Below are 26,472 nucleotides of genomic sequence, written 5' to 3' on the forward strand. Positions count from 1 at the left end.
CTAGTTGATTAAAAACAAATAGCAGAATTTGAAAAAAGAAAGCAGCATTGCAGGTCTTTTCAAAGTGAATTCACAAATACACACTTTGTTTAGAAATTCCTTTTTTTAAAAACTTTTCATTAGTTGTAATTATTGGAGGAAAGCATACTGCTGACATAACAATTAAGCCAAAAACATGAAAACAAATACATTTTTGTGTATTTAGTTTTACCTGAATATTCTTTGGCACATTTTCACCTTCCATCCCAGGAATATGAGGTCCTGTATGAGGTTTTGGCTCAAGCCAGAAAGACACCAACCATCTAATGACAATAACACGAGCCTTGATGAAAGGTTCCTTTGTGCAATATATTGCCTCATTGGTTTCAGCATCTTTCTTAACTATTACGTAGTGTGGCTTTGGTCTCATTTGTGGTATATCTGTAAGAAAATAAAACATCTCAAAAATATGTGCAGAGAGAAAGATCTGCATAAGAAAGAAATCCTAAAACCATAACCAATACATATGAACTTTCAGAGGTGTAGTTTTGTTGCATTCACTGTTGCACCACTCATTCCAAGATGCGCTGGAATGGATGCAACAGAGAAAATGTCAAGAATTGTAAGACATCAAAACAGTTGAATTTTCTCCTGAAGGGAGACAACACTGTTGATCCAAAAGACAGACACTTGTATCTGTTACGAAGAACCTTTAATTTTTTTATCTGAAAGTGATTTCTATAGCCTCACATTTTTGCTTGCATTTCTTTTCTATGTAAGTAAACACATTTCATTATTTTCAGGTTCTTTTAAGCTACATCATACTCAATATTTAAAGATAAACTTCAGCAAACTCACTACTTCAAATTTTTACTGAAAACTACAAAGTTCCGAGTAGCAAAATAACTGTTAACTAGACTATGACCTATACAAGAAAACTACTTTCATATAAAATTAATATATTGTCAAATTTCATCATGGCTACAATGGGAGATATATAATTCCAAAATGCAAATGCAATAAACACAGCCTCTTCTGGCCCAGCAAAAGGCGAAAGATTAATAGAACAGAGAAATCCTGCTCCGAAGCCACATGAGCTTTGCAGCTTCACCTAGTGCCCCATCTGCACTGGCTAATTTTGCTGGACTTTGCTGCCAGACCACAGGCACATACATTCTCCTATGATTTAGCCACAAGATAACTCTGTGGCAGTAGCTTCTGTACTGGCTTGTAGGGAGTGTAATGAAGGATGCTCAGGGGCACATCAGCTGGCAGGAACTGTGGTTGTTTGGGGGCTGTAACTGACAACTCCATTTTTGCCATCCCATGTTCTACATGATGGTTCAGAACTGTTTAGCTTTTCTGGTTCTCTACTGTGCTAGAGTCATCAGTACTCCTGACTCTACTTCAGAAAAAAAACCCATGACAGTACTTAGTAACTCGGTGTGGATGGAATGAACATGTGTGTTAAAAGCATTACAAAGATGGGAATACACATGGATCTCATTTTTAAATTGGGCATTTTTCTGTGACTTAACACTACAAAATGTTATTTCTGGGTTTTACAACCCAAGACATGGTGCAGAATAGTTCTGCATTACCAATCATCAACCTGAAGCAGCAACGGTACTTTCATGTGCAAATGACATTTCTGTGCAAGCGGCATGGCAACCAACTCTACTCCTTGTTCTAAAAGGGCAAATATGAGATGTGCTCCAAAACAAAAAGAAGATGAAGATTTGTGTGAGTACTGATTATGGTATGTGCTGTCAGGACACCCTGACGCTGATATTTTAGTACCATGATTTTCATCTAATGAGAGCAAAAAAAACCCCAAGAAACTCAAACCAAAACAAACACAAAATGAACAAAAATCCAAACCAAAAAACCAACTAACAAAAAGAAGGAAGCATGGAAAATAATGGTCCTATCCATATACAGAGAGTGACAGATTGGACAGAGATGGTATGTAGGCACCTCAACTCTTCTACAGCTTGCAGTACATGAGCAAGAGAGAAGTTCCATGGTTTTACAGGCCAGCCAGAAGGCAGTTCAAGGATACTAATGGTGAAAGTCAAAAAAGATTTTAAAAAGTCACACTGAACAATATAAAATTATTCCCTGACTGTATCTTCCTAATGCAAAGTCAAGAGTTGTTTTAAAGGATCCTGTGTAACTTTGCCAGTTTATGGTGTTAGAATCCAAGAGGGACAAATCTGGACAGCAGTGAAGAAATAATCAACTTTTGTCTAGGCAATTATATTATGATAGCCTTTTTAAGACATCTAAAGTGAAACCAGCCAACCTGCCAGACTGCTGTAAAGATTTCCTTGTTATCACTACAAATACACAAAATCCAGCACCTGCACTGAAGATATCCATGCTGGTCTATCTCGGTGTCATTTCAAAAGCTACATACGTAAGTAGTGATAAACCCATCACAATGCTGCTAAACTGAGGAATGTTTCCTGTACAGACTTCAAAACCACATCCACACTTTTCAATGGAAGCATTATTATTAGAGGAAAAAATCCACATGATTCTTGCATACCATCTACCTACATAAGTAACAAATGCACAGAATACTCTTTGACAAGTTTACAAATGGTTTATTTACTGCAAATAATAAAACCCCAGTATATTGTTTACATTCTGTGGAAAGGAGCAGGTTAGTAAGAAAATTAAAAACTAAGGTATCTTAAACAAGCACGTATAACAGTACAATCTGTGAAAAAGGAAGCAAATGCCTGGTAGCACAGCATTTAAATATGCAAAAATCAGTTCTCTCTAGTATCTACTAGCATTCAGCAGAGCACAAAGACTGCAATACTGGCAGTATTTTCAGAAGGACTAAACATGCAGTAAACACGTTTTTGCAGCACACTGTCTCCTTCTTGTTTCATGATAACCTCTCAGAACATCCTCTTTCTATAATTTGTTTCAACTGCACTGTGTGCTGCAGCTGCTTCTCAAATGTATCCTCCTTCCAGCTGCTTCTTGTATTTTCACATTTCTGTCCATCTTGGAAGAAGGTATCAAGGCTTCAGATGAGACCACAGACATAAAACCAAAGCAAAACAGAGCTTGTTAGATGGACTCAAACAGTACAAGAGGAAATACTCCCTTCCCCCAACTTTCCATTTTTTCTTTCTACTGTGTTTTGGGCTTTCCCCACCCCCTGCCCTTCCGCCTCTGGGAACCTGATGTGAGCTGATGGCAAAAAGGGCAGGAAGTTGCAGGTGGTGGAAGACATACACAGGGTAGAAAATTAACAAGCTAGCAAAAACACAGTGAACACCTGTAAGCTTTGACCATGCTTAATTTTTAAGACAATAAAGGGTTCATAAGGAATGAAGAGCTGAAGACAGCTGTAGGACAGCCCACTTTAGTGTTTCCCTGTAAATGAAGGAGCCCATCTAAATGGCTTAGAAACGGCTATGATGGAAGAAGCAATGCCCCTGGAATATTACTGCCAGATCTATAGTTCTTCCTAAACAGCTTTTAACTCAATCTCAACAGATATTTAACAAAGACATTATAATCAAAGTAAACACTAAAGCAAAAAAAAAAAACCAAACCAAAACATAATAAAGCAAAAAAACTCTAAACAAAACCAAACCAAACGAAACAAAAACAAACAAACCAACCCCCTCAAAAAACTATCTCATGGGCTTTTCTAATGATGTATTCCTCTTCTAAGTCTGTAATACTAAAGCCAGAATTTGAAGGAGGCACATACTAGCTTTCTTGTAACTGGAATGCTTGGTGATTGTTGCTGTAACCAACATAATTATCAGGAAAGAAGGAAAGAAATCTCAGTCCAATATACTATCTCCAGTAAAGCCTTGTATCAATGCTTGCTTATTAAAACTACTGTTCTGATTTGTACCTCATGACTTCTCCTAAATTAAACATTACACCAGTAGCATGAGAACTGTTCTTAGTAGCAGGCTCAGTGCCCAAGTTTGCCCTGCTTTCAGCCTCAAGGCTGTAAATTAAGAACAAGCACAGGATTATTTCCAAATAGGCTGGGAAGATGCATGCCAGAGAACATCTTAGAGGAGAAAAAAATTATTCAACTTACCGTGCTTCTCTTCTTTTCATCACTGTATTGTTCCAAAAATCCTCATTATAGTTGCTCACTGTGCACAGTTATAAGGCACTCACAGTACTTTTGGAGATCTGTGCACATTTCTTCCTGTTTCTCACTGTCCTCTTCTTTACTAAGGCCTTGGAAGTTTCTTGTTTACAGTTCACAGAAAAACAGAGGACTAGAGTAACACTTCTATGGAAGACTCAATCAAGATCTTCACAGAAAGAGAAAAATAGCATTTCCATATTTCTTGTTCTGGAGCATCAAGGAATGGTAGGTTTGCTTTCTCAGCACTGCTTACTATCCCTTGTGTAGCTATTTTATCGCTGAACCTCTTCAGCATCTGCCCAATAACTCTTATTCTACTGTTACTTATGGCTGTATTTATACTGGCTCTTCTCCCCTAGATGAGAAGGCCCACTGTTTGTCTTTCCCAAGAGAACACAATTTTGACACAACCATCTCTGAAATCTAAAATAAATAAATAATCTGAAATCTAAATAAATATACATGGACTGGAAGAAACTTCCCCAACGGCCTGATTTTAGATTATGGAACTGTGTCTGGAGATCGCTACTAGTTCCTTTGAGATGCTGCATCAACAGATAAGAGGAATGGTGATGTGACTGTATTACTCAAGTGATGAAATGATAATTTAAAGCCTGTGTACAAGGTATTGCTTTGCAGAGTCTTGAACTCTGTTGGCCTACAACCAACATGTGCATGAGTGCATGCAAACCTGAGATTAAAAAAAAAAAAAAAAAAAAAAAATCAAGATTTGCCAACAACATTCTGGCTTAAAATGGGCTAAAAACTCTAAGTAAAACTCAGGTTTGCTTAGACAAAACCTAACATTCCACTCTCTATATGGAAAGATACATTCTAGCACCATCAGCTTTGAAGAATGTGCTAAACCCTAGCTTCCTTATCCTACTGCAAGCTCCTGATAAAATGCAGTTGGCACAAAAATGTAACTTTGCCCTGTCAGAACTGTGAGCAAGCACCATGTAATCCAAACACTGGGATTCTGTACAGATAAAGCCAACACATCCAAAGAACAGCACACTAACACCTTTTATTTCAGCAGCAGTAGCTTCTCTTCAGAGTACAACTGAGATCAACAATATAGGTCCCATTAAACAGCAATTTTACAAGAACATTTAAGTTACCTCATTGAGGCCAATATAGCAAGATTGACTCTAATGAAAGGGTCAGAGGCTTCCACAAACAAAGAACTGAAAACCACAAACAGGAACCTTAACATGTTCTTTCATGACAAATACTTTTGGAGAATACCCTTCATGGGCAACATGACTCAAGCTAAAAACTGCTTTGCTATATTGTCTTGTTAGGAGTTAGAGAGCACAATTACTGGTCTCAAACATTGTTAAGGCCACAGAAGGGAGGAATTTGTGACAGGAAGTTGCTAATTCCAGGCCTGACAGAGGCAAGATCTGGTTAGCACATCCTGGTTAACACACTTCCAACTGTAACAGACTGTGAGAAAAGAAGCACCTGCTTATACACATATCACCAGTCAAAAAAGCATCATCCCAAGTTATGGGACAGGTGGCATCTGTGGCCACCAATGGCCACCAAAGCTCCCCTGAATATGCCTCCATGGACACCCAGAATTTGGGCTGTATAAACACAGTACAAGATGTACTGTGTTAGGATCTAGGGAGAGGTTAACAAAGCTTAGGAAGAACGATGTATTACTGATAGTGGATACATAGAATACAGAATTTAGGAGCCACAAGGACATTTGGCAGAAGGTAAGGAAGAAATTATTAAAACCATCTCAGCAATTCTGCTGAAATCAGATCCAATTGGGTAAAAGGTAATTTCGCTGGGGGAGATTGTGACCACTGACTCACCAACACAAGAAACCCACCATCGCAGAAGAAGAGAGAGACTGAACATTCAGACTAGCTACATGAGCTGCATTTAACCAATAGAAGATGGAATGCTAATTAATAAGAGAACTATATTACTTGTAGCCAATAAGTATTAATTCCTTTATTTGCTAAAATGTATAGTGAAAAGATTTAATAGTCAGCGGCAAACCTTGTGGACCCAGCACACCTTTCAGCACAGAACTTACTAACAGATGAACAAACCAGGACCTGCACCCCACCACCAAGCCCAGGGTGTAGAAGGACCAACAAGACACTGCTGGATCCACGGGCGGTGACTAGCTTTGCTCACACTCTCTCTCTCCTTTTCCCTCTCTCCCTCTCCCTCTGTCTTTTCTTTCCTCATGCACTTAGTGTCAGTACTGTTGAACCGGCATTTGGTCTTGTTGGCACCCTAGGCTGGGTAGAGGCATCTCTCACTAATCAGATCATAACATCACTATCAGATAAAATGTAATGATCTTATCAGCTGTGTTAACACTTACCAAGTATAGGGTTATACAAGCTGGTCTCCTTACAGATGTTTGGGAAAATAGAAGGTAAGTAGTACTTCTTAAAATTTGAGAATAAAAATGAAAATCCCTTTTCCTGGTTTTCCTTGTTCTTCCATTCTAAACTCTTAACCTTAAAAAAAGAATTTGGACAAAGTAAATATCTACAAATAGAAGAGACAGGTAACTGATAAAATGTCCTCTTTATAAGGTATTTCTTTGAAACAAAATCATATATATTTTAATAAACAGTTTTAGAAAAATGAAACAGAAACTAGCTGGGAAATGTCAATGAAACAAAGACTGTTCTCTTCCAAAATACTGTTTGAAAATGAACACATAAAATACTGAAACCAACAGAAATACATTCGCTTTTGCAGACATCTTGCCAAATCAGGGAGTAAGCCCAAACTGACTGTTTTTAACAAAACTGTTTTTATACTTCAAAAAGTTTTATAAAAAAAGAATAATTACCAAATAAATAATTCCAAATAGTTCTTCAACAACTTTTTCTAAGACATTTTGACTAACAAGTGTCCATATAGTCGTTATAATAGGTACTTGGATCCATTCGTGTAATTGGCAACACAAAACAGACAAATTTTTCAACCACAAGCAGCAGAAGATACAACTCTAAAGTTGAGTTACACAAATGTCCTTTCAAGGATTGTGATTGCTAAGCATTCCCCATTATGAAGTGTTTTACTACATGGTAAGTGCTACCAAGCATGGTAAGTTCTCCTCAAGAAATCCAACATGCAGTTTCCATCTTTGCTCCTGAGAATCCATCTGCCTGCAGAGCTAAGTGACCTGCCAAGTCTATCATAAATAATATAAAGGAAGACTTCCCTCTCTCTTTTTTTTTTTCCCTTTCCCCTCTACTTCCCCATTTCTTACTCAAAGGCCACAGTTCTATTATGATCCATTTTCAGGGCAATGGGTAACTCAGTACAATGGGTGATACATATCATTCAGTGACACAAAGTCCTTTAGCAGAACTTTGTATCAAAGGAGCTAGCAATTATCAGTGCCTCTAAAGGGACTTCAGCAAACAACTTCAGAACTCACATAGTGAACAAGCTCTATGACACCTATCTCAATGACTTACCTGCATTTAAATATAATACTAACAATTTATTACAGAAAAATCTTCAAAAATATAAGGGCTATTTTTCCTCAAAGTAAATAGCCAGCATTAAGCTTACCCTACAGATCACAAGTATGAAGACCTCTGTTCAAAGTGGGAGATGCTGGAAGCAATAAAATGAGGTTGAAAATTATTCCAGCATGGCAAGTTCACAGAGAAAGATAGATAAAGGGAAGCCATGAAATGTTTAACATTTGTCATGTATGTACACTGTCCATCTTCTCTAGTAAAACCTGCAAAAGTGTGAAGAAAAACTTACGGATAGCTAACTGGGTTCTGTGGGACGAGTCTGACCCAGAAGGAAGTATGCAGGAATACCTACCATGTCATGCAGCACATGACAGCACAGCAGGCTCAGAAGCAGCACATGCTAATTGGCCAGCAAATCAATTACATAACACATAACAGCTGGGCCACAGTTTTTGACAGAAGCTTTTGCTATGCCTCGTACTGACTGAGATCATGGAATTGTCAAACTTCAAAGGGAAGAACAGCGTGTGTGTCTGAGTTGCACACCATGGACTAAATACTCATTCAACTCTTCATTTTCTGCACACAGTTGATCCAACTGTTGGTTGAAGACAACAGGACAGGGAAGGGGAGATAAAAATGAGAAGGGAGCTGAAATCAGCATTGCTAGAAGTGACTGAAAGGTCTTGTTTTGTCTCTATGCCACAGTCAGATAGAAGATCCTGTGGTAACAGATCTAGGAATCTTCACACAGAAGACAGGGGAACATTATTCTAGAAGAATTTGCTTTTTACAAAAAAGGGAGAGGCAAGGAGGAAATCTTTAAAATATTTTTATATACATTTGCAGTGCTACAAGTAAAAAACTTACTATAAAGGACAAAGAGGTGTTAATTGTTTCATACTTGTTTGCTTGAAAACTATAGAACATACCTGAATTACCATGTATTTCAAAAGTGCTTCTAAAAAATAGCTTGTTAAATCTTCTTGTCCTTTATCTCCTGATTGTGGAGGAACAAGTGGAGTGATTTCTTCTATAGTTACTTGAGCTATTTAAAGAAAAACAGAAGTACATCTAACATTTAGACCATTTCTTCTCATGCATAAACATCTACCAAGTTATGAAAGTGGAAATGCACTGCAGCAAGCAGAGACAGTTACAGGTAAAACAGTCCACCCACAGATTAATGAAAATCAGGAAATTTTGACTAATAAACCACCATGGAACTAATTTCTTACACATATAAAAAGCACAGCAGACAGTAAGTAGGTTTTCTCTATGCACTTTTGCAATCTACCTGCCAAACCCACATTTTTCCAAAAGGTGTAATTAATTTCTTCTGGAATTTATGCAAACAACAGCGTAACACTTATGGTACACAAATGCCAAATCTTTATTTACATCTTTTACCATTTTCCAATTTAGCAGTTGATCAGTTACATTTCCTTTAAGTTTTACTAGCTGTATCCTTCTTTGCCTCGACAGTGAAGCTAGTTCAGAGTTGATTTTTCTCCTGTTCCTGTAGTTAGATGTTCACATATAATTCCTTGCACTCTGAATTTCACAAGATAATAATAAAAAAGGGCTTAAGTAGATAGCAAAATTTTACTTGCAGAGCTATCCTGCCATGAAATTTGTCTGCTGTGTTTCAGCAAATTTAATTGCTAGTCATGGAGACACTGCTTTCCTCTACAAGCAATAAAATACTCAAATACTAAGAGAAGATGGAAAGAAGGCAACAGCACAACATGCAGGGGAAAAAGCGTTCAAGTTCTTATTCCCATTTATGTGAGTGCAGAGTATGCACTTACATTCAAAGACCCCATCTAACTGCAATTCATTATAAATGAGTTTCAAATCCCACTATCAAGAATAAATTGAGTTAGGAAGCGCTTAATACTAGAGTGAACAAAGGAAAAACTGTGCTAAGAATCATCTTAAGAGAAAAATCATCCTCACTCTTGATTAGGGCCAAGATAATGACCTTACCATTAAGAAAAAAACATCAGAAAGTATAAAAACCTCATTTCAGAATGCTCAAGCTTTTCACTGATGCAAACCTTTAGCACCTCAAGTTTTGCAATTTACAAGGTCTGATTATTTTCAAAGATTCCAGGTTGCAGGAATAGGACAGCCTTAATTGCCTGGTCATACACAGACGCATTTGTCCTTACACATTACCCTAACAACCACTCACTCTCTTGAAGGCCACACCAGAAACTCCTTTGCACAGCCTACTCCCTGGAGTATGAACAAAGCCAGTGCAAATGTTCGACACAAGCAGAATTCACCTGTGCAAGTCTGCAGTAGATGCAGGATCCTCTTGCAATTCTTAAGAATTACACACAATTGGTCAGTTTATTTTCACCACTATGTGTTAAGCTACAATAGCCTACCTGGGGGGAAAAACCCCAACAACCACAAAAAACAACTCATCCTGAAAAACAACAGAAAAGACAGAAATTGCTGCAGAAAGAAGATCTGACAAACTGCTAAGAAACTCATCTCAGCTCCATCACCTCCCTGGGTACATATGCATGTCAGTTACTTCAACTTGCATTGTCTGTGACAAGATTTGAATTATGTCAAGAATTGAGTAATATTACCGAATTACTTACTTTCTTGAACATTAAGGGGAGGGTTAATGAGATTATCTAGTGTTCTGGGTCCATATTCAGACTGTGGTGATGAAAATCCAGGAATCAAGCAAGAAAACATCCATAATTGTTCTTTACTACAGTTATTCTGAAGTGCTTGCAGCCACAAAAGAAAGAGACGCACACCCTCTCGACGTATCTTAAAGGAAAAAGCATGGAATAAGTTATCTTGTCCCAGGACAAACAAAAGCATTTCCATTTGTCCTGGAGGGAGAAGGGGAGCAATAAAAAAATGAGAACAGACACTATGACCCCCAGCAATCAGCAGAGCCAAACTAACATATCTGCTGCTCCTGATGAAATGCAAGGGCAAGCCTGGCACCTTCACTGCCTCAAAGAATTTTTCACAGGGGTTTCTCTGAAAGAAGAGAAAGAAAACCAGCACATATCTAATCACTTGCTTGACTACAGCACTGCGAGATGCCACATTAATTTTTCAGAAAATACAAAGGCCAACATAAAATTTCTAAAAGTGTTCATGAATTATAACAACAGAGTGAGCTTTCTGTATCAGAAGGACCAATTCTACCTTCTTCCATTTCTCCTTCAAAAAAAGGTAATGGACTCCTAGAGCATTCCCTTCCTGCCTCTCACACTGGAGAATTTCAGTACCAGAGGAGCCTGCAGGTGGTTTACAGAGGAGCGGTACAGCTGTTTTAGTCCCATGGTCAACCATTTAAATTACTCTACCCACCAGCAGGTCTCCCTGGCATAGATAATCTTCCAATTCCAAGGTAGCCTGAGCCCTAGCATCAGCTTCCTTGCCTCTAACAATGAACAGTTAAGGCTTACTATTTTGTTAATGCAAAATCCTTTAAACCACTAGCTACTCTATATAAACACATTACTACTGTGAGTAGTTTTACTGAGATAAAGCTGATGATTTGAAGTCATTCTTTCATGACACACAAGTCATGATCTGATTCTCACTCCTATGCTTTTACTGTGAAAATTTGTCCTTATGTTCTTATTTGTATTTTTAAGTATTGTAGGTAAAAGACCATGCCATTTTTTGCAATACCTTTAATGAATTTCCAGTGTGAAGAAGCTTCTTTAAAATCAACCCTAAAAAAAAAAAGAGGAGAAAAAAATTTGCTTTTGTCCTTTCTTTTTATATTAAGTAAGATGTCAGAGTTCTCGGTCAGACTTGATAGTCACTTTTAAACAAGTCCTTGGCAATCTCCAATTTAATCTTGGTGACCTTGATACCTTCAAGCAATTGACTCAATGCCAGAAGGAAAAATAACCAAATATCACCTTTCATAGCTTCCTCATATAATATCTTTCCCCAAAGATTTTTGAGATGTGCACATTAAAAGTAAGTCATCACTACGCATAGAATCAGCATTCCCTATTTACAAATACCTCATGTGAATTCTGAAATGTATTACTAAGAGAAAAAAAATAAGGAAAAACATAATAATTAAAACTTTAAACTTTTCACCTGTTCTTTCTCAGCCACTCTTCTATTTCCATATTCCCAGATTTAAATCTATCTAGAAGAGTCTTCACTACATTGGTGAGGTTTTTTGTCTGTTTCTCTTATTTTCTTTTTTATTTTCCTTCACCCAGCTTTTTTCAAGACCATAACCCCTGTTAAGCCACTTTAAGTTTAAGGAAATGAATGGCATAGTAGCCACTAATTAGTAGCTACAAACAAAAAGTAAAATGAAAGAAAGAGGGAAAGAGAGAGGGAGAAAGCAAAAATCAACTTACCAATACTATGAAATTGCCATCTCTGATGAATCCTTTCAGGAAGGAGTTGTAAAATTTTCTATAAAAAACCAGAACCCAAGGATGTATGTTGTAGATATCACTCTTGAAAGACCAAACAGCCCTTTCACAAAGGCTACAGATCAGAAGCTGAAGCATCAACTTAGAAAATTCCCACAATGTTTTCCTTGGAAGCATTATTGTCCTTTCAAGATGATCCCGTTCCTAAAGCTAAGAAGCCCAAAGGCTCTGACAGACTGTCTCTGAGTCCTGCATTGGAGACTTCAGATGTTACTGCAGGTCATTTGGCTCCACTGCCTCTCTGATGGATACTGCTGCTTACAGCAGAGGGAATGGGATGGAATGGGATGAGTGTCTGAGTTGCCCTGGTTCATAACAGATTGCATTAAGTTATTCCACCTTTCTAATGGCTTCAGCTAGGATGTTCAGCTGTCAACTTGCCTCTGTGGCACAAGCAAACATTTGCTTCAGCCTTCTCAACCAAGGGGTAGTGAGCAACAGCAAAACAATGAAGACAAGACCTCTACAAATAGAATGATCATTTCCAGAGACAAGAAACAGAGCACAGTTAGTAATTAAAAATCTATCATGTAGGACTTGCAACATTTACACTAGAGGCATTTGCAACTTGTAAATAACCCGATTTCCCAAACGAATTTCTGGCTGTGGCCCTCCAGCACACTGTGCAAATGCTTCCAAAGCACAGATCACCTAATATTCCTTTATGCAGAAACTAGTGAACAAATGAACTAGCTCTCTTCCAGATTCAGCAATGTACCTCACTAACAAATAAATAATAACTTAATTCATATTCAACCATGTGATAAACATCAATAAGCTTTTAGTTTTGCAAATTTTTAAAAAGCACAATGCTTGTTCTATAATTATAGAAGCCTCCATCAAAAAGGAAAGATGAAAACTTGACAAATATAAGCTGTTTCTAAACTACAGTGTCTGCTTAGAAATGTTCTAATTTTGTTAAATTATTTCATTAGTATCTAATTAATCTTGATTAAGATACGCTTTAAGAAACAATATTGTGAGATGCAATTTTCAAATAATGAATATTTTTTAAAATAAGGAATATTTTTCAGAAAGGATCTAGAAAAAAAACGTGCAGTAGCAATCTATTATGAGAGAAATCAGAGATAATATGCAATCAAAAGGTCAAAAATAAAATGATTAAACAGATATCACCTTTCTAAGAATTTCAATGTGTATAATACATTATGCAGAAATACCACCACCAAAGACTAATCAACTGTCTAGAGACACAGAAACATCTTTTTCCAGTTAAGACATCTTCCTGCAAAACTGCAAGTCAAATTTTTATTTTTCACACAAAGCACATAAATGCAGCTCTATGCAAAAGGGAGAAGGAATGCAGTTAAATGCAAAGTGTATTTACAGACAACTGTAGAATAACAGGACTTAAAGCAAAAAAATTCAAAATATCTTACCTCAAAAATAAAAAGAATAGAATCTAATTCTTCTCTCTGAGACTTGTGACCTAGTTGCAAAAATAAATAATTAAAATAGTTAAATAGTTAAAAAAAATCAGAAGATGCACGCACTTTATCAAAACAAAGACCCTTAAATGTGTAAAATGAAAACCTGCATTTATACAACCATAACTTTGCACTGCTTCTGCAAATAAAAATTATACTCCACAAATACGAGTTTATAGCAGCTACAATTTGTATAACTTCCTATTATGGCATCTACAGCTGGGACAGATTAAGTTACACAGTATCTTGTTAAAGAATAATTCCGCAGAACACAAAGTATAACGCCTTAAGAACCCTCACTTTGCAAAAGGGCAAACAGAGTCATCAGAGAATAAACACTTCTTCCTCACCTCCACTGAATGCACATCTCATTGCTCTGCCTTTATTTGCAAAGTTAGTTCTTAGACATATTTCTGCATAGCTAATGTTATCATTTGTGACCAAACAGAGCTTTATTTATAGCATCCTGCTTTATTTTATAACAAAAACACAAGCATCAAGACAAAAAAGAGTTCTATCTGAAATACTTACCTTTTTGTTTAAGGTTCACTTCAATAGTCACAAAGTTTTCAAAGAACACATAATATATATGTGAAAAATGTAGGTCGAAAAACTGTTTGAGATCAATTGATTCTGCATTCTCTGAAAAACAGAACAGAACACTATTTATATTTCTTTCAAATATTCAGAGTCAACCATTATCCAGTGGTAAGAACTGAAATATTTAAAAGAAAAAATACTGGGTTTTAAATAATTAAATAACTAAATAATTAAAGAAACTATTGACGTTTTCATTCTTTACACTGAGGCTAACGAAATTCCGTATGGCATGCTGTAAGCGCCTAGTGAATTTTAAAGCAGAAAGCAGCACCTTCCTGTACACCCATTGTCTGCATGACAGTAATGCAAACAAATGCCTGCCATGAACCCTAATTCCATCAAGACTAGCACTGTACAGATTAATTTGGTTTTAATTGTCAATTTAATAGAACTAAAGCTAGTGACACTGCCCAAACTCTACAACGGAAAGACCATCACATACCCCAACAGTAATTACTAAATACAACTAAGCTTAAAGAACGTGGAAGAAGGATGTTAAGTGAGGAACACATCTGCTCTGTAGAGAAACAAGCTGGGAGGACACAAACAGCAGCACTGGATTCCCACTGTTGCTTCCTTATTCCCTCCAACTTCCAACACACACTTTACTTTGTAGTCTGGCTCAGTCCCCCACCCTCCTTTCATTGTGTGGTCTCAGGAGATCAGAAGATGGGACCTCAGGGATACCCTCAGGTATCACTGCATGTATAGAGGAATGTGCTTTCTTGTGTACCCCAGGAAGGTTTCCAGACTCTCTTCCCACAACTCTCTAGATGGTTTTCTGCAAATTCCCAGTAAAGAAATACACAGTGACTTATCTTGATTAATTTTAAAGTGATCATTTTAAACAATCAAGCCTTAGTACACACTGAAACAAAAGACATTCCCTCTCCTGTTATTCAACTACATAAGACTTGAGAAACTAGGTGGACAAAACAATACCATGGAAGCACAGAGGAACAGGAAGACAGCATTTCAAGTGGCAAAACTCTCCTCTTTTTCAGAATACTCATGGGAAACAAACAAAACCAAACAAAAGCAAAACATGAAGAAAAGTGAGGCAAACAAAACTTTTATACCCTTTCACCAGCTGTATACACTGAGACATCCTCTTTCACTGTAGATATATCTTCTAAACAGCTCCTTCTGTGTTGGATCACAGGGTTTTTAACCTGTTTTAGAATTACATCAATCTGTATCATCTCACACGACTGGATATACAAAAATGGCAGAGTATAAAGACAGGAACAATCAACAGAAAGGATGGCCAAAAGCATGGCATATTTTCAGTTATGTTTTCTTATGTAGCTCTAGAGGATTATTAACTCAATTTTAACACAAATTTTGCCATAGAAGTTTCCAGTACAGATTTAATTTTTGCTGTATCACAGCATTCTACCAACATCTTGCATAATGACCATAGTAGAGCTAGGGTGCTCTTGGAGCAGTAGGGCTATATCAGCAACCAAGATGAACTCAAGCAAGGCAGCTCAGCTAGGAATAAACAGCGGTCCAGAGCAGCAAGCATGCACCTGATCATCTACAGGCTTACCAAACCCCCGGGTTTGCAGAAACTGCCACATCACCTACAGATCAGCAGCTCAACTGCTACAGTTTAGAGACACAAATGCTAAATGACAACAAAAACCAATTCCACTTGAAACAAGCTGAATGACTATTTTCAGTTGATCAGGGAAATGCACACAAAATGGAGCTATGACTAGAGCATAAGCACAGCAACTACAACCATTTCTGCTCATGGGCAGAGCCTTAAGTCAGTCCTAGGCTAGGGACAAGAAAATACTGGAAGGAAAATAAGGAGTTTGAGATGGATGGATTAAACAAAAAAAAAAGAGAAAGCAATGATTGAGACCTTCAGGAGAAAGAAGGGTGACAGAAGATATCTTGTAGTCCATATGTTTATAGGACTGTATAGGAATTGCACGTAGAAAGCAGTGGAATGGTTCACTCAATGCAAAGGTGCAGAAAACACTAGTTCCAAATGCTAAAGGGATAGGAAGCAGTTAAACAGGGTCCCTTCCAGTCAAAACACAGAAATGCTGCATTTTTGCAGGCATGTTAAATGTTTCATTTCCTGAAATAGGCCCTCATTCTTTCCTCAGACATGGGTCAACTCTGAAGCAGACCAAAAGAGAAAACCTGAATGCCTAAACCAAATGTATTCTTTAAACACTCAATCTCAACACAAGACTCAGTATTTTTGGAGATGCTATTCCTAAATTCTTCAGGCAACAAACTGAAGACTTGTCTACATAACCAGCTGAACACTGACTATCATTTTACCACATAAGTGCATATGTACAACTGGTACTGTGGTAAGGCATTCCATCTTTGGGGTGCGGGATGAGGAGGAATTTCAGAAAATTGTCCTTTTTTAAATTTTTTGTTTGTTTTCGACTTATTTAAGAATAATATGGTGTCAATCATCTAAAAAAATGCTTGAAGGAGCAGTGGTAGACCTGTATTACTACCACTAACACCCAATTAACATTAAAAGCATACCCTCAGAATACAGTTAGAGCTTGCAAGAGTAGGAGGAGAGTAAAAAATTCCTTGACTTTGCAATTTCTATAGCAAATGCATTTCACTCTGATTCCTTCCTAAGAACACACTTAAGAGCATAATCAAAAGCAAGTTTTTTAAATTGAAACCAGTTAACAACTGAATTCTTGCAATAAATACTATTGCTTCAGATGGAAGAAAATGTAACATTTTATTTAATGGGAATTTTATTATTTTATTACGTGAAAATAATACTTATTTAAAAACTCACTAACTATTTCTGTTAATGCTGAAAAACAGCTTTCTTCCTAAGGGAGGAAAACACAGTTGTTCATCTGACAGGCTTGCCACCTACAGCAAAAGAGAACATCTGCTCATCATCAAAAGACACCTGTAGTGATTCAATCAGCTGCTAGTACAGAAATTTGGAACCTTGCATTGGTCAAGAAGTTTGGAAGTCATTAAGAATACCCTGACATGAATTATGGCAAGAAGAAGGAGGGGGAAAATAGCAGATACAGCATGGACATAACAATGTAGACCTTAAGAGAGCTCGATATGGCCACCTGTAAACATCATTCCATTTCACAGCTACCTCTACACTGAACACAACCCATAAGACTAATACATGTACGGAGAGACTACTGCTCTCCTTGATTGCAGTACCATTAAAACTTCCAGTTATATGCCGCTGTTACAGCTTTCTTCCTTAATCAAGGATTTGATCTTTTTCCTAATGTCTCTAAAATTTTCAGTTTACCTCTAACCTTGTCATCAGCTAAAGGAACAGCTCCTCAACTCTCGCATCATAAACCATTTTCTCCAACACCAAGTCACTGTCTCTTCTCTATGCTCTCTTAAAGTACCATGCATATTGCATACAGGTAAAAATCATTTATTCTACAAGCAGCATAACCTTTTCAGACAGCCTTGAACCAGGAATTTGCAGGAAGTTGCTTGTCTGCTTTGACTAGTTAAATATTTTCTGGCTTTTTAAGAAGAGAGACAGCTTTTTGTTTATGTAAAGTGTAATTAAACAGAAAGAGGCTTTTCTCTACAACTTCCCATGCATTCCTCCTTTTTAAACAAAAGAACTTTACATTCTTCCACCACAGGTCATGTAACTAATACAAACTAAAGTATTCCTTCTGTTCTTGCTTCTAAATCTGGATTGGGAGGAGAGAAGGACTCAGAAATAGAGCTGGCATCATATGAAATAGTTGGAAAAGTTCCTCAGAATGTGAGAGGGAAAAATGGGATACTACTGTATTCCAAAGGGATGTAAAAACTAAAGTTTCTACTGTACAAAGCATAGTTTCAGTACACTAAAATCCAGATTTTCAGCATTTTATGAAAGCTGGTTGTCAAGAAAATGCAGTTTTCTTCACAACAGCAATAAACATGGATCTTTGCAGTTTTTTCATTAATAATTTTCTGTAACTTAGAAACTGGTACCAATCTGATCTCCATACTAACTCTGTGTTCGGTGGTGCTATTTTTTGTTAAAAGAAAAAGCCCAAATCTGTTTTGGCGGGGTCCATTTTGTTTTAAGTTCAGTATTTCAATTGTTTACCTTTAAAGTTCTGTCCTGTGCAGAAAAGTACTAGCTTATTTGCTTTATAATATTTTAATGTCACACAGTATGCTGTTTCTTTGTGCTTAAACGCAACTTTCTCCTTAAAACAAAGCAAACCCCACCAAAACAGATTTTAGACATATATTTTAACTCTTCTGAAGAGAACTTTCATCAGTTCACACCACATTGCAGGAATTAAGAAAACAGTCTGTATGATTACAGATTAAGTTGCGGTTAATTTCATGCTCTATTTTAAGAGTTTTAGAATTTAATACTATGTTTATACATAAAATTGTCAGAGCAGGCAGTATAATGAAAATATTATCCTGCCTCCTTCCAAGACTTACTGGCTTTTAAGTCACTTTCCCTTGCCCTTACCACAAACCAAACTGACAACTGCAGCAAACAATGACCTGGAAGATGGCCAGACTTCTGGATCTATTTCTGTAAAGCAGAGGCCTGCTATGAACTGACAAGGTCAGTATTAATCCCTGTAACAAACTGGTGCCACTAGAAAGCAAAGGTTTCCATGTCCTCAATGGATAATCAAACTTATTCATTCTTAATTCTCCAAGCTGAAAAATTTAAGGGTGTAGTGGGTTGAACCTGAATTGATGGACAGACTTTTAGACCAATACTGTTTCTTTACAGCAGAACAGTCGAGAGATTTGGTTACATAGGGACTGTCTCGAATAGAAAAGCACGTAACTGAGAAAGGTTAAGTGGAAAACCTCGGGAACTAACTGGTAGCTTTGGCATAGTTAACAGACTGTCAAAGTGAAAGAGCCCTGATAACAGATCACAAATGCAAATCTATTAAACAAAGGCTTCACGTTAGCCCTTACTGTTTCACATCTAACTACAAGCTATTTAGCAAAACCATTTTTTTTTAAAAGGTAATTCTGTCAAAGAAAATATTCTTGAAGGTTTTGGTACTGAAAAAGGAACATGACTTAAAGAAATCTTCTAATGGACTTCTATTTTGCATCCGACAAGTCTGAACTCCTGATCACAATCTTCTAGATACAAATGAAAAAGAAAATCACAAATGAATAAGCAGGTTAACAGCACCAATGAACATCATCTGCATACAAACTCTTACTACACCAGTGCTCTACAGGAATGAGCAGAAGCAGCTGCCAGCTTTCCAAGCTAATTCTCTAAGGGTGCTTGCAGAGTCTGAGAGTTACACTAGCAAACTTTTAAGAAATACTTCCACAACAATTCACATGTGTTCCAGAACTTCAGCTTTTATTTGAGCAACTTCAGACACTTCCATAGTAATGTACTTACCTTCATTCCAAACTGTCAGAGCTAAACCCACACAGACCTTTCCTTTGCAACCAAGTGGTCAGAGCCTCCCTTTTGTCTACCCTGGGGCTTTGATCTGGCTCCAGCCCTTAGCCTTGCAATTCAGCAGCCCTGGCCACTTCTGAACTCTGCAAGTCGAGTGTAACATTAACCAAAATACTAAAGCAGAGTAAATCTTCCCCCTCTGCTCCTGACCAAAACATAACATGTTCAGGGTTAAGTCAAGAGTGACAGAACATAAAGACCAATTTCTTACACTGCATGCAACCCACATCCAGATCTGTGGGTTATATGAGCAGTGACATGACCTCTGTAGTTAGACTAACCAGGAAAGAGAAAAAAAAGTCTACAACTCTTGCCAAAAATAATACATCTTTGCACATCCACAGAAACTCCAGGCAGCTAGTTTTGTTGCATCTTCTCATTTGCTGTCACTTTAACAATGATAAAACATTTTTCATTTATGACTGATGTTGATGATGTGCAACACCAATGAATGCCATCCAGCTGAAGCATTAGGGCTAACTGCCAGTGAAATAGATTTCTTAAATTAAAATCCCTTTAGATGAATACAATCTCTGTTTAAATATATTGTTTAATATTAAATGATATATCAGAATGGTATATCATTTGACTTTGAATGCGGTCCATTTCATTCTATCCCATATAATTTGACTTTTCCCTATCAAAGACTATTTACATGAGATGTCCAGCACTAACCAACCACCAAGAATAACAAAACAAAATAATAAAATAAACAGCCTACACTTTAGATACTCTGTTCTCTTGCATTTTACAAGTATTCTCTCCATGGTTCCAGAGATAAAAGCAGTATAGTTTTAGATATCAGATACAAACATAATAATTCATGAGAAACAATATATTTCCTTTTTTCTTTACTCTGGATTAACAGATCATAGGCCTATAACTTCTACTCTACAAAAAAAAGTGGAAAAGGAGGGGGAAAAAAACCCACCCAACAAGAAAACAAGTATCTTAAAAATTCAGGCCTATAAGTAAATTTTAAACCAAGTATATTCATTTGACTTACTTGCACAGTAGGATTTCACAGAAATCATTAAATATTTAGAGGTTTTAGCTTTTTTAAAAAATACATATATTTCCAAATTCTGACTGAAACTTCAAATTCAACAGGTAGCACCAACATATGTGATATCAAAACGAAAAGTCACTATTGTTAAAGTATGATCTTATGAAGGGTCACATACCTAGTTGTCTTAATTATTTATACAATGCTCAAACTCAAAGCACTGTTTCAGCAAAGGACAAATAAACCAAGATCTCATGCTTGAAACATTACTAGAACAAACTTTTATAAAAGACCATTTTAAAATCATAGAATTTCAGTTTGATGTTGAAGTCTGATTAAACAGTGCAACATTTTAAGAATAACGCCATATTATTTCCACTTCAATGATCCTAAAAATTGCAATCAGCTGCTAATTGACTGGGGACTGCTAAAAATATGTACATATATATATATAGATATCTTTTCTGGAAAATCATTGTACAGGCAATACCTAACTCTGTAAGGTACATGATGTGCCTCCCTTCCATCAGCTAGAGAAGCCTCAGTGATCACACCTGCACCAACTGCAGCTGGCAGCCTTCCTTCCAGCAAGGCCTCGCTGCTGCCACACAGACCCCCAGGGAATCCTGTCCACCATTCCCGCCCAAGGTTCGGATGCTCTAACTACCGCAGTCACACACAGCAAACAAAACTTACAGCATTTCCAGCATACAGGAGCAAGACAGCACAACAGTTTGTTAAAGAGTCACACACTGACCAAATCAGCACTGGGGAACTGTATGAGACTCTAAGGCACTTCCCAGAACTGAGAAGGAAAAAACGAAATGGAGCAGGGTGGGGTAAACGCCTCCCTATGCGAAGAAACTAATACATCTCAGAAGAATAAAATCTATTAAACCAGATAGCTGCAGTTGTTTCAAGAAATATACTGCAGCAACATAACAATGAAAAGCAGATTACCTTTCCTCATATACTGCTAAGTCCCAAGATATGAGACCTCAATCTTTCCAAGTTTTCTTAGCATTTCTTAGCAATAATAATATTTCTTACTACTCAGGGGTCTCCTAAAGGCTTTAACTTCTACTAAAAAAAACCTTATACCTATGACATGCATAAATTTATCATATATTGTACTTACTTTAACAAATAATTTAATCAATTCTGAATTAGTCACCTGAATTTCACATAATTTTCTCGGGTTCCCAAATGACAAAAAAGGCTGAATAGAGCCAAACTGAAGCAGATCAGAGAATCAGAGACAGGATATGGGACTGAAGTGGAAAAGAGCAGTTATCTACTAAAGAGTTTCAGAAAAAAAAATAAAACCGAGAAACAAAACCAAAACCCAAACCACAAGAAAAGCATTTTCCCCCAGTATGCCCATAACTGATTGCTAGCCTAGCATTCAAGAGCTTCCCAAGACAAAAATCATTTACTGGAACTTGTAACTTCAAATTAGATAAGCCTTAATAGATGTTATTTCCTAGTCTTTTTCATACAATTTTTCACCCTCTGTCCCTACACAAAGGAATTGTAAAGCTTTCAGTGTCTTTCCACATTAAAGTTTTACTCTCATCTGAGTCATTCCCATACCTAAATCTTCTATACACTGACTATAACAAGACGACTCCTAAAGCTGCAATGATATTTGGTACAATGGAACACCACTGCTTTACAAAAGACACAAAATTTTTTATATATCCTTATGCAGACTCATTTGCATTTTTTACTAAATTTAAACTGAGTTGTCACCAATGACAGGATACTTTTTCTTAAAAGAATACAACTCACTTCATTCTAAGCTATCTTCTAACAGACATTTCAAAAATTCCACCTAATGTACACTACTTTTAATTTGTTAAAAATAAAAGTCACCGCTCTTTGTGCTATCCATCCACTTAGCTTTGTATTGGGTTCTTTGATATTGTTCAGTCTCTTCTGATCCTCACTAAAAATGGCATTTAAATATTTTTAGATATGCCTGACTTGCACCATTGCCTTGCAGGATGCAACTCTCAGTGTTTTCCCATAATTAAATTTTTTTGATTTCTCTTTGGCTAATGGACAGCCATCAGTCTATAATTCACAAGCACTCACCTCTATTCATGACTATTCCAGTATTTTGGCTTACTGGTGAACTGCTGCTTTGGATGCCTTGCTAAAATAGCAGGGAAATGAACTAAAACTCCCTTTCCTCCCCTCAAGTCTTAACCATGAATCCAAGGCCATACCTGTTTACTGTTGCTGAACCAAAGACTAAAATGTACAGCAAAAAAAAATGAACTCTGGTCCAATACACCTTGCAGGCCTACTGAAAATATTATAAATTAAAAAACAAGATAAAATTCTCTCCTTCTCCTGTATGTGAAACTGCAGAAAATTCTCTTCTGGGTATCTTTTAGTCTCCAGTGTGCAGAGGCTAAGAGTAATAAACAAAATAAATCATTTTTCCTTCATGAAGATGCTGAACAGGCATGACCTAAGATTTCCTGCCCATCCCCTCAGATAGTCTGTTGGCAATAGCTAATTTGGCTCCCCTGAACACACGGAAATATGGCAATTATTTTTCTGGGGGAGTTGTCACTGTGGACAAAATGATACACAGCACTTCACTGCTCAAGCTGTGGGATGGTGCCTGTATGAAAAGCCACCTCAGGGAGCAGTCTGTCTTATGGGGGCACCTTAATTTTTTTTATCTGGTCCTGAAGATTAGTCAAAGAAACAGCTGGAGAAGAAAGACCATAGATCTTATGTTTTGGAAGCCACTTTAGGCAGTAGAGAAAGGATTAAGTTAAGGAGCTGATCACAGCAGAAGACAGACTTCAAATACTTCTCTTGCATTACAGTAGGAATATGTATGGAAATACCTTATTCTTCTGCCCTAAAACCCCCCCTGGTTTTGTACCTCATGTACCTAAGAATATCTGCATAATGACAAAATCTTGTAGATGTATCCAAAACAGACAAGCTGAAGAGTACTGTTACACCTTTGCCTAATTACGCAGTCACTCACACACTGTGTTCTCCCAAACCTGGAGAAAGGATGTGTGGGAGCCGTGCTTCAGCAGCTGAGATATACACATGGTGGGGGGGTAGGGCATCATATGAAAACATCCCCAGCAAATTTAGTCTGTCCTACAGCCAGTAAACAGAAACCTTAGATTAGATAAGAATGTCCGCTTGACATTGCTTATGGCTTGCAACTTACAGAAGGCACCCAATTATTAAGAAAGCTGAAGGAAAAAACCTTGTTAATAAATTGCAAGCAACATAAATACAAAATCTAGAACAGATCAGATCAAAATCATTCAGAGTGTTTTGCAGACTAAAGCAAAACTAGAAATATTCAATATACTTTAGCCAGGAAATCTAAATTCAGAGGTACTTAGCTTCTTTAGAATGTTTTTTCCTCTTAAGTTCTAACTGAGGAAGTAGCAAAAAATCAACACAGAGCAAGCTACAACTGGCTCAGTACAGCTAGTTAGGAAGAGTGGTATAATCTGAGTGAGGCAAGAGGGTGCATCTGACTACTGAAGTCTCTCAGCTAGCTAGCTACAAAACTATGCTCCATTTCAAGTCTAGATAATTACTATGTTGCAGAAAATAACTCATGCAGAAGCAGATGGTGCAACATGGGAACACCTGTTCCTTTAAACACCAAGGCAAAAAAAGGGAGAAATAGCCGTTTTCCTTTGAAAGGAAAGAATTCAGCTTTGGAGGACAAGATACATAAATACCACCAGACTGTGGGCAGAACCCAGAATAATCCATTCAGCATTCTGTGCTAAACACGGAATGCAGTTGCCCTTGACCCAGCCCTGCTCTCATGTTGATAAACTGTCAGAAGCAACACACGCATTTACAGGACTGAAGTGCCCAGAAGAGACTCCAGAGCAAGCTTCTTCTTTCAAGGACAGCTTGATGACAATGACTTAGATTTTTACAAACACATGCAACTAACAGATATCTTGGCATGGTTAACTCGAGGTTTGTTTTTGTTTCCCCCTGGTTTTTTCATTAGGCAATTATGCTGTATAATCACAATTTCTAATTCACTGGTCAGGTTAAATGGCAGCTCACATGGAACTGCAGCAGCATGTAAGGGCTTGTGTGTCCTCCTTTACCAACTGGCAAAACAAAAGTGTTTTAAATCTGGCTCTATAGAAGCTCATTCACATCTACGCTAGTGAGCACTTACTGCTGCAGTTCTTACCTTGAAAACGTACCCAAACATAAATTGTTACTGTAAGAACGTAGGGGAAATGGATTCGGGAGTTACAGGCATCATTTGCGCTCACCAGCCACTTTTATTCATGCGCACCAACTTAGCAGTTTGTGTATTCTAGAGAATAATTCACATGCGAAGAACACTACTTTTTCGCCTCCTTCCACAGTTACCAAAGCAATTCCACCTTCAGATGGAAATGTCCGTGTCTCAGTACAAAAGCGACGAGCGAAGCATCCCGCGCCGCGCCCGCGGGGTCCCGCAGCCCCCGGCTCATTGCTGCAGTCTCGCCGCCGCCGGCCCCGCCATGCCGGGCGCGGGGTCTTCCCCTGCTCGCCGGGTGGGGTCTCTAGCCGGAGCTGAGACCCGAGTCCGCCTCCCGCCCCAGCGCCCAGCCGGTCCCTCCAAATTCCCGGTCTTTCCCACGCCGGCACCCGCGGCCCCCGCTGGCACACTCCCTTCCCCCCTCCCGGCCACCTCACCGATGAGGACGCGTAGGTGCTTGAGTCGGGTGAGTGGGTCCTTGCGGGTGTCCAGCACCTTCTGCGTGGATTTCCGCACGTCCCCGTGCGGCTTCTTGGAAAACATCCCGCCGGGCCCGGCCCCGGGCCCGGCCCCGGAGCCGCGCTCCAGAGGCAAACAGCGGCCTCCGGATCTGCCCGCTCTGGGGCCCCTACATAGCCAGAGGCGGCAGCGCCGCCTCCTCGTCCTCCTGACTCCGACTGCGATGCGGCGAGGGCGGAGGGGCGCGGCGCGGAGCCAACTCCCCGCGGGCCGGGGGGCCGGGCTGGGCCTGGACTCCCCCTTCCTCCTCCCTCGCTTTCCTCCCGCTGCTTCACGACAGCCGTCAGGTACGACCCCAGCGTCCCCATGGCAACCGCGTCGCTACGTCACGGCGGCGCTGCCCAGCGCACCTCCGAGTCGTGGTGGGTGGGGCCGCGCCATCTCTCGAGCCCCTAGCCGAGGATGGAGAGCGGGCCCCAGGGCAGGACATTTTGGGGCTCGCTGCAGGATCCTCTGAGCAGCTCGGCAACAGTAACTGTGTGGGAAACTGTACTCATACTGTTTGTAAGTAAAATGTAAAGTTATCCCAGTACACAGCTACTCTGGCTGTACAGAGATGCTGCAGTGTAAGGGGGCAATCCTGTGAGCAATAAGGAAATAAAATCCAGGTGGGGACCGTATTCACCACGGCAGCGACTCCAAACCTTTACTCAAGCCTCAGTTGTGCAACCAGTAACGATGTGTCTCATAGTTCCTCTTTCCACACTGGTCCTCAAAGTGCCGCAACTCCTCACTCCGAGCTCCTGGCCAAAGTTGCTTCTCCCTGATTTCACTGCCCACGCCTTCAGCTGCAGTGCTGGCATCGAGACTGAACCATCAGGCGTGTCTGGGTCCAGCACCATGGTCTAAGGCATCCTCATTTCTTCTGTGCTGTAGGACGGTCCTGTCCCTTCTGCTCCTACAGCAAAACCAGATGAGCTCAAGAGACCACGTTTGTTCCAGTTCCATGCACAACCTCACCAGTGAGGCCCACAACACCCCAGGAAATGGATGAGGTGCCATATCAACTCTTGCTGAGAACTGAATTACTAACATTGGAAAAGTCACAAGATTCTCCTAAATGTTTGTTTGCATTCATGAGACAGAGAATTCTCAGACTTTCCGAAAGACATCTGCTGTAGTACCAT

At 38.7% G+C, this 26,472-nt stretch overlaps 1 protein-coding gene across 4 annotated transcripts in view; it reads right to left on the reverse strand.

The window, feature by feature from the left end:
• The window catches only part of RALGAPA1 (Ral GTPase activating protein catalytic subunit alpha 1), a 132,184-nt gene extending 106,605 nt beyond the window's left edge, over positions 1-25,579 (reverse strand). For all 4 annotated transcript variants that reach the window (XM_082283864.1, XM_082283863.1, XM_082283861.1 and 1 more), the window contains exons 1-9: positions 25,264-25,579; positions 14,027-14,137; positions 13,448-13,497; positions 11,970-12,027; positions 11,275-11,318; positions 10,215-10,392; positions 8,529-8,644; positions 6,474-6,612; positions 212-420 (exon numbers count right to left, since the gene is read on the reverse strand). In XM_082283864.1, the coding sequence (XP_082139990.1) occupies positions 212-420; positions 6,474-6,612; positions 8,529-8,644; positions 10,215-10,392; positions 11,275-11,318; positions 11,970-12,027; positions 13,448-13,497; positions 14,027-14,137; positions 25,264-25,369 (1,011 nt within the window). In that variant the 5' untranslated portion in view covers positions 25,370-25,579. The remainder of the gene's footprint in view (positions 1-211; positions 421-6,473; positions 6,613-8,528; positions 8,645-10,214; positions 10,393-11,274; positions 11,319-11,969; positions 12,028-13,447; positions 13,498-14,026; positions 14,138-25,263) is intronic.
• Between the last annotated feature and the right edge of the window lie 893 nt (positions 25,580-26,472).

The sequence above is a fragment of the Coloeus monedula genome, assembly GCF_965178545.1.
Source record: "Coloeus monedula genome assembly, chromosome: 6".
NCBI lineage: Eukaryota > Metazoa > Chordata > Aves > Passeriformes > Corvidae > Coloeus > Coloeus monedula.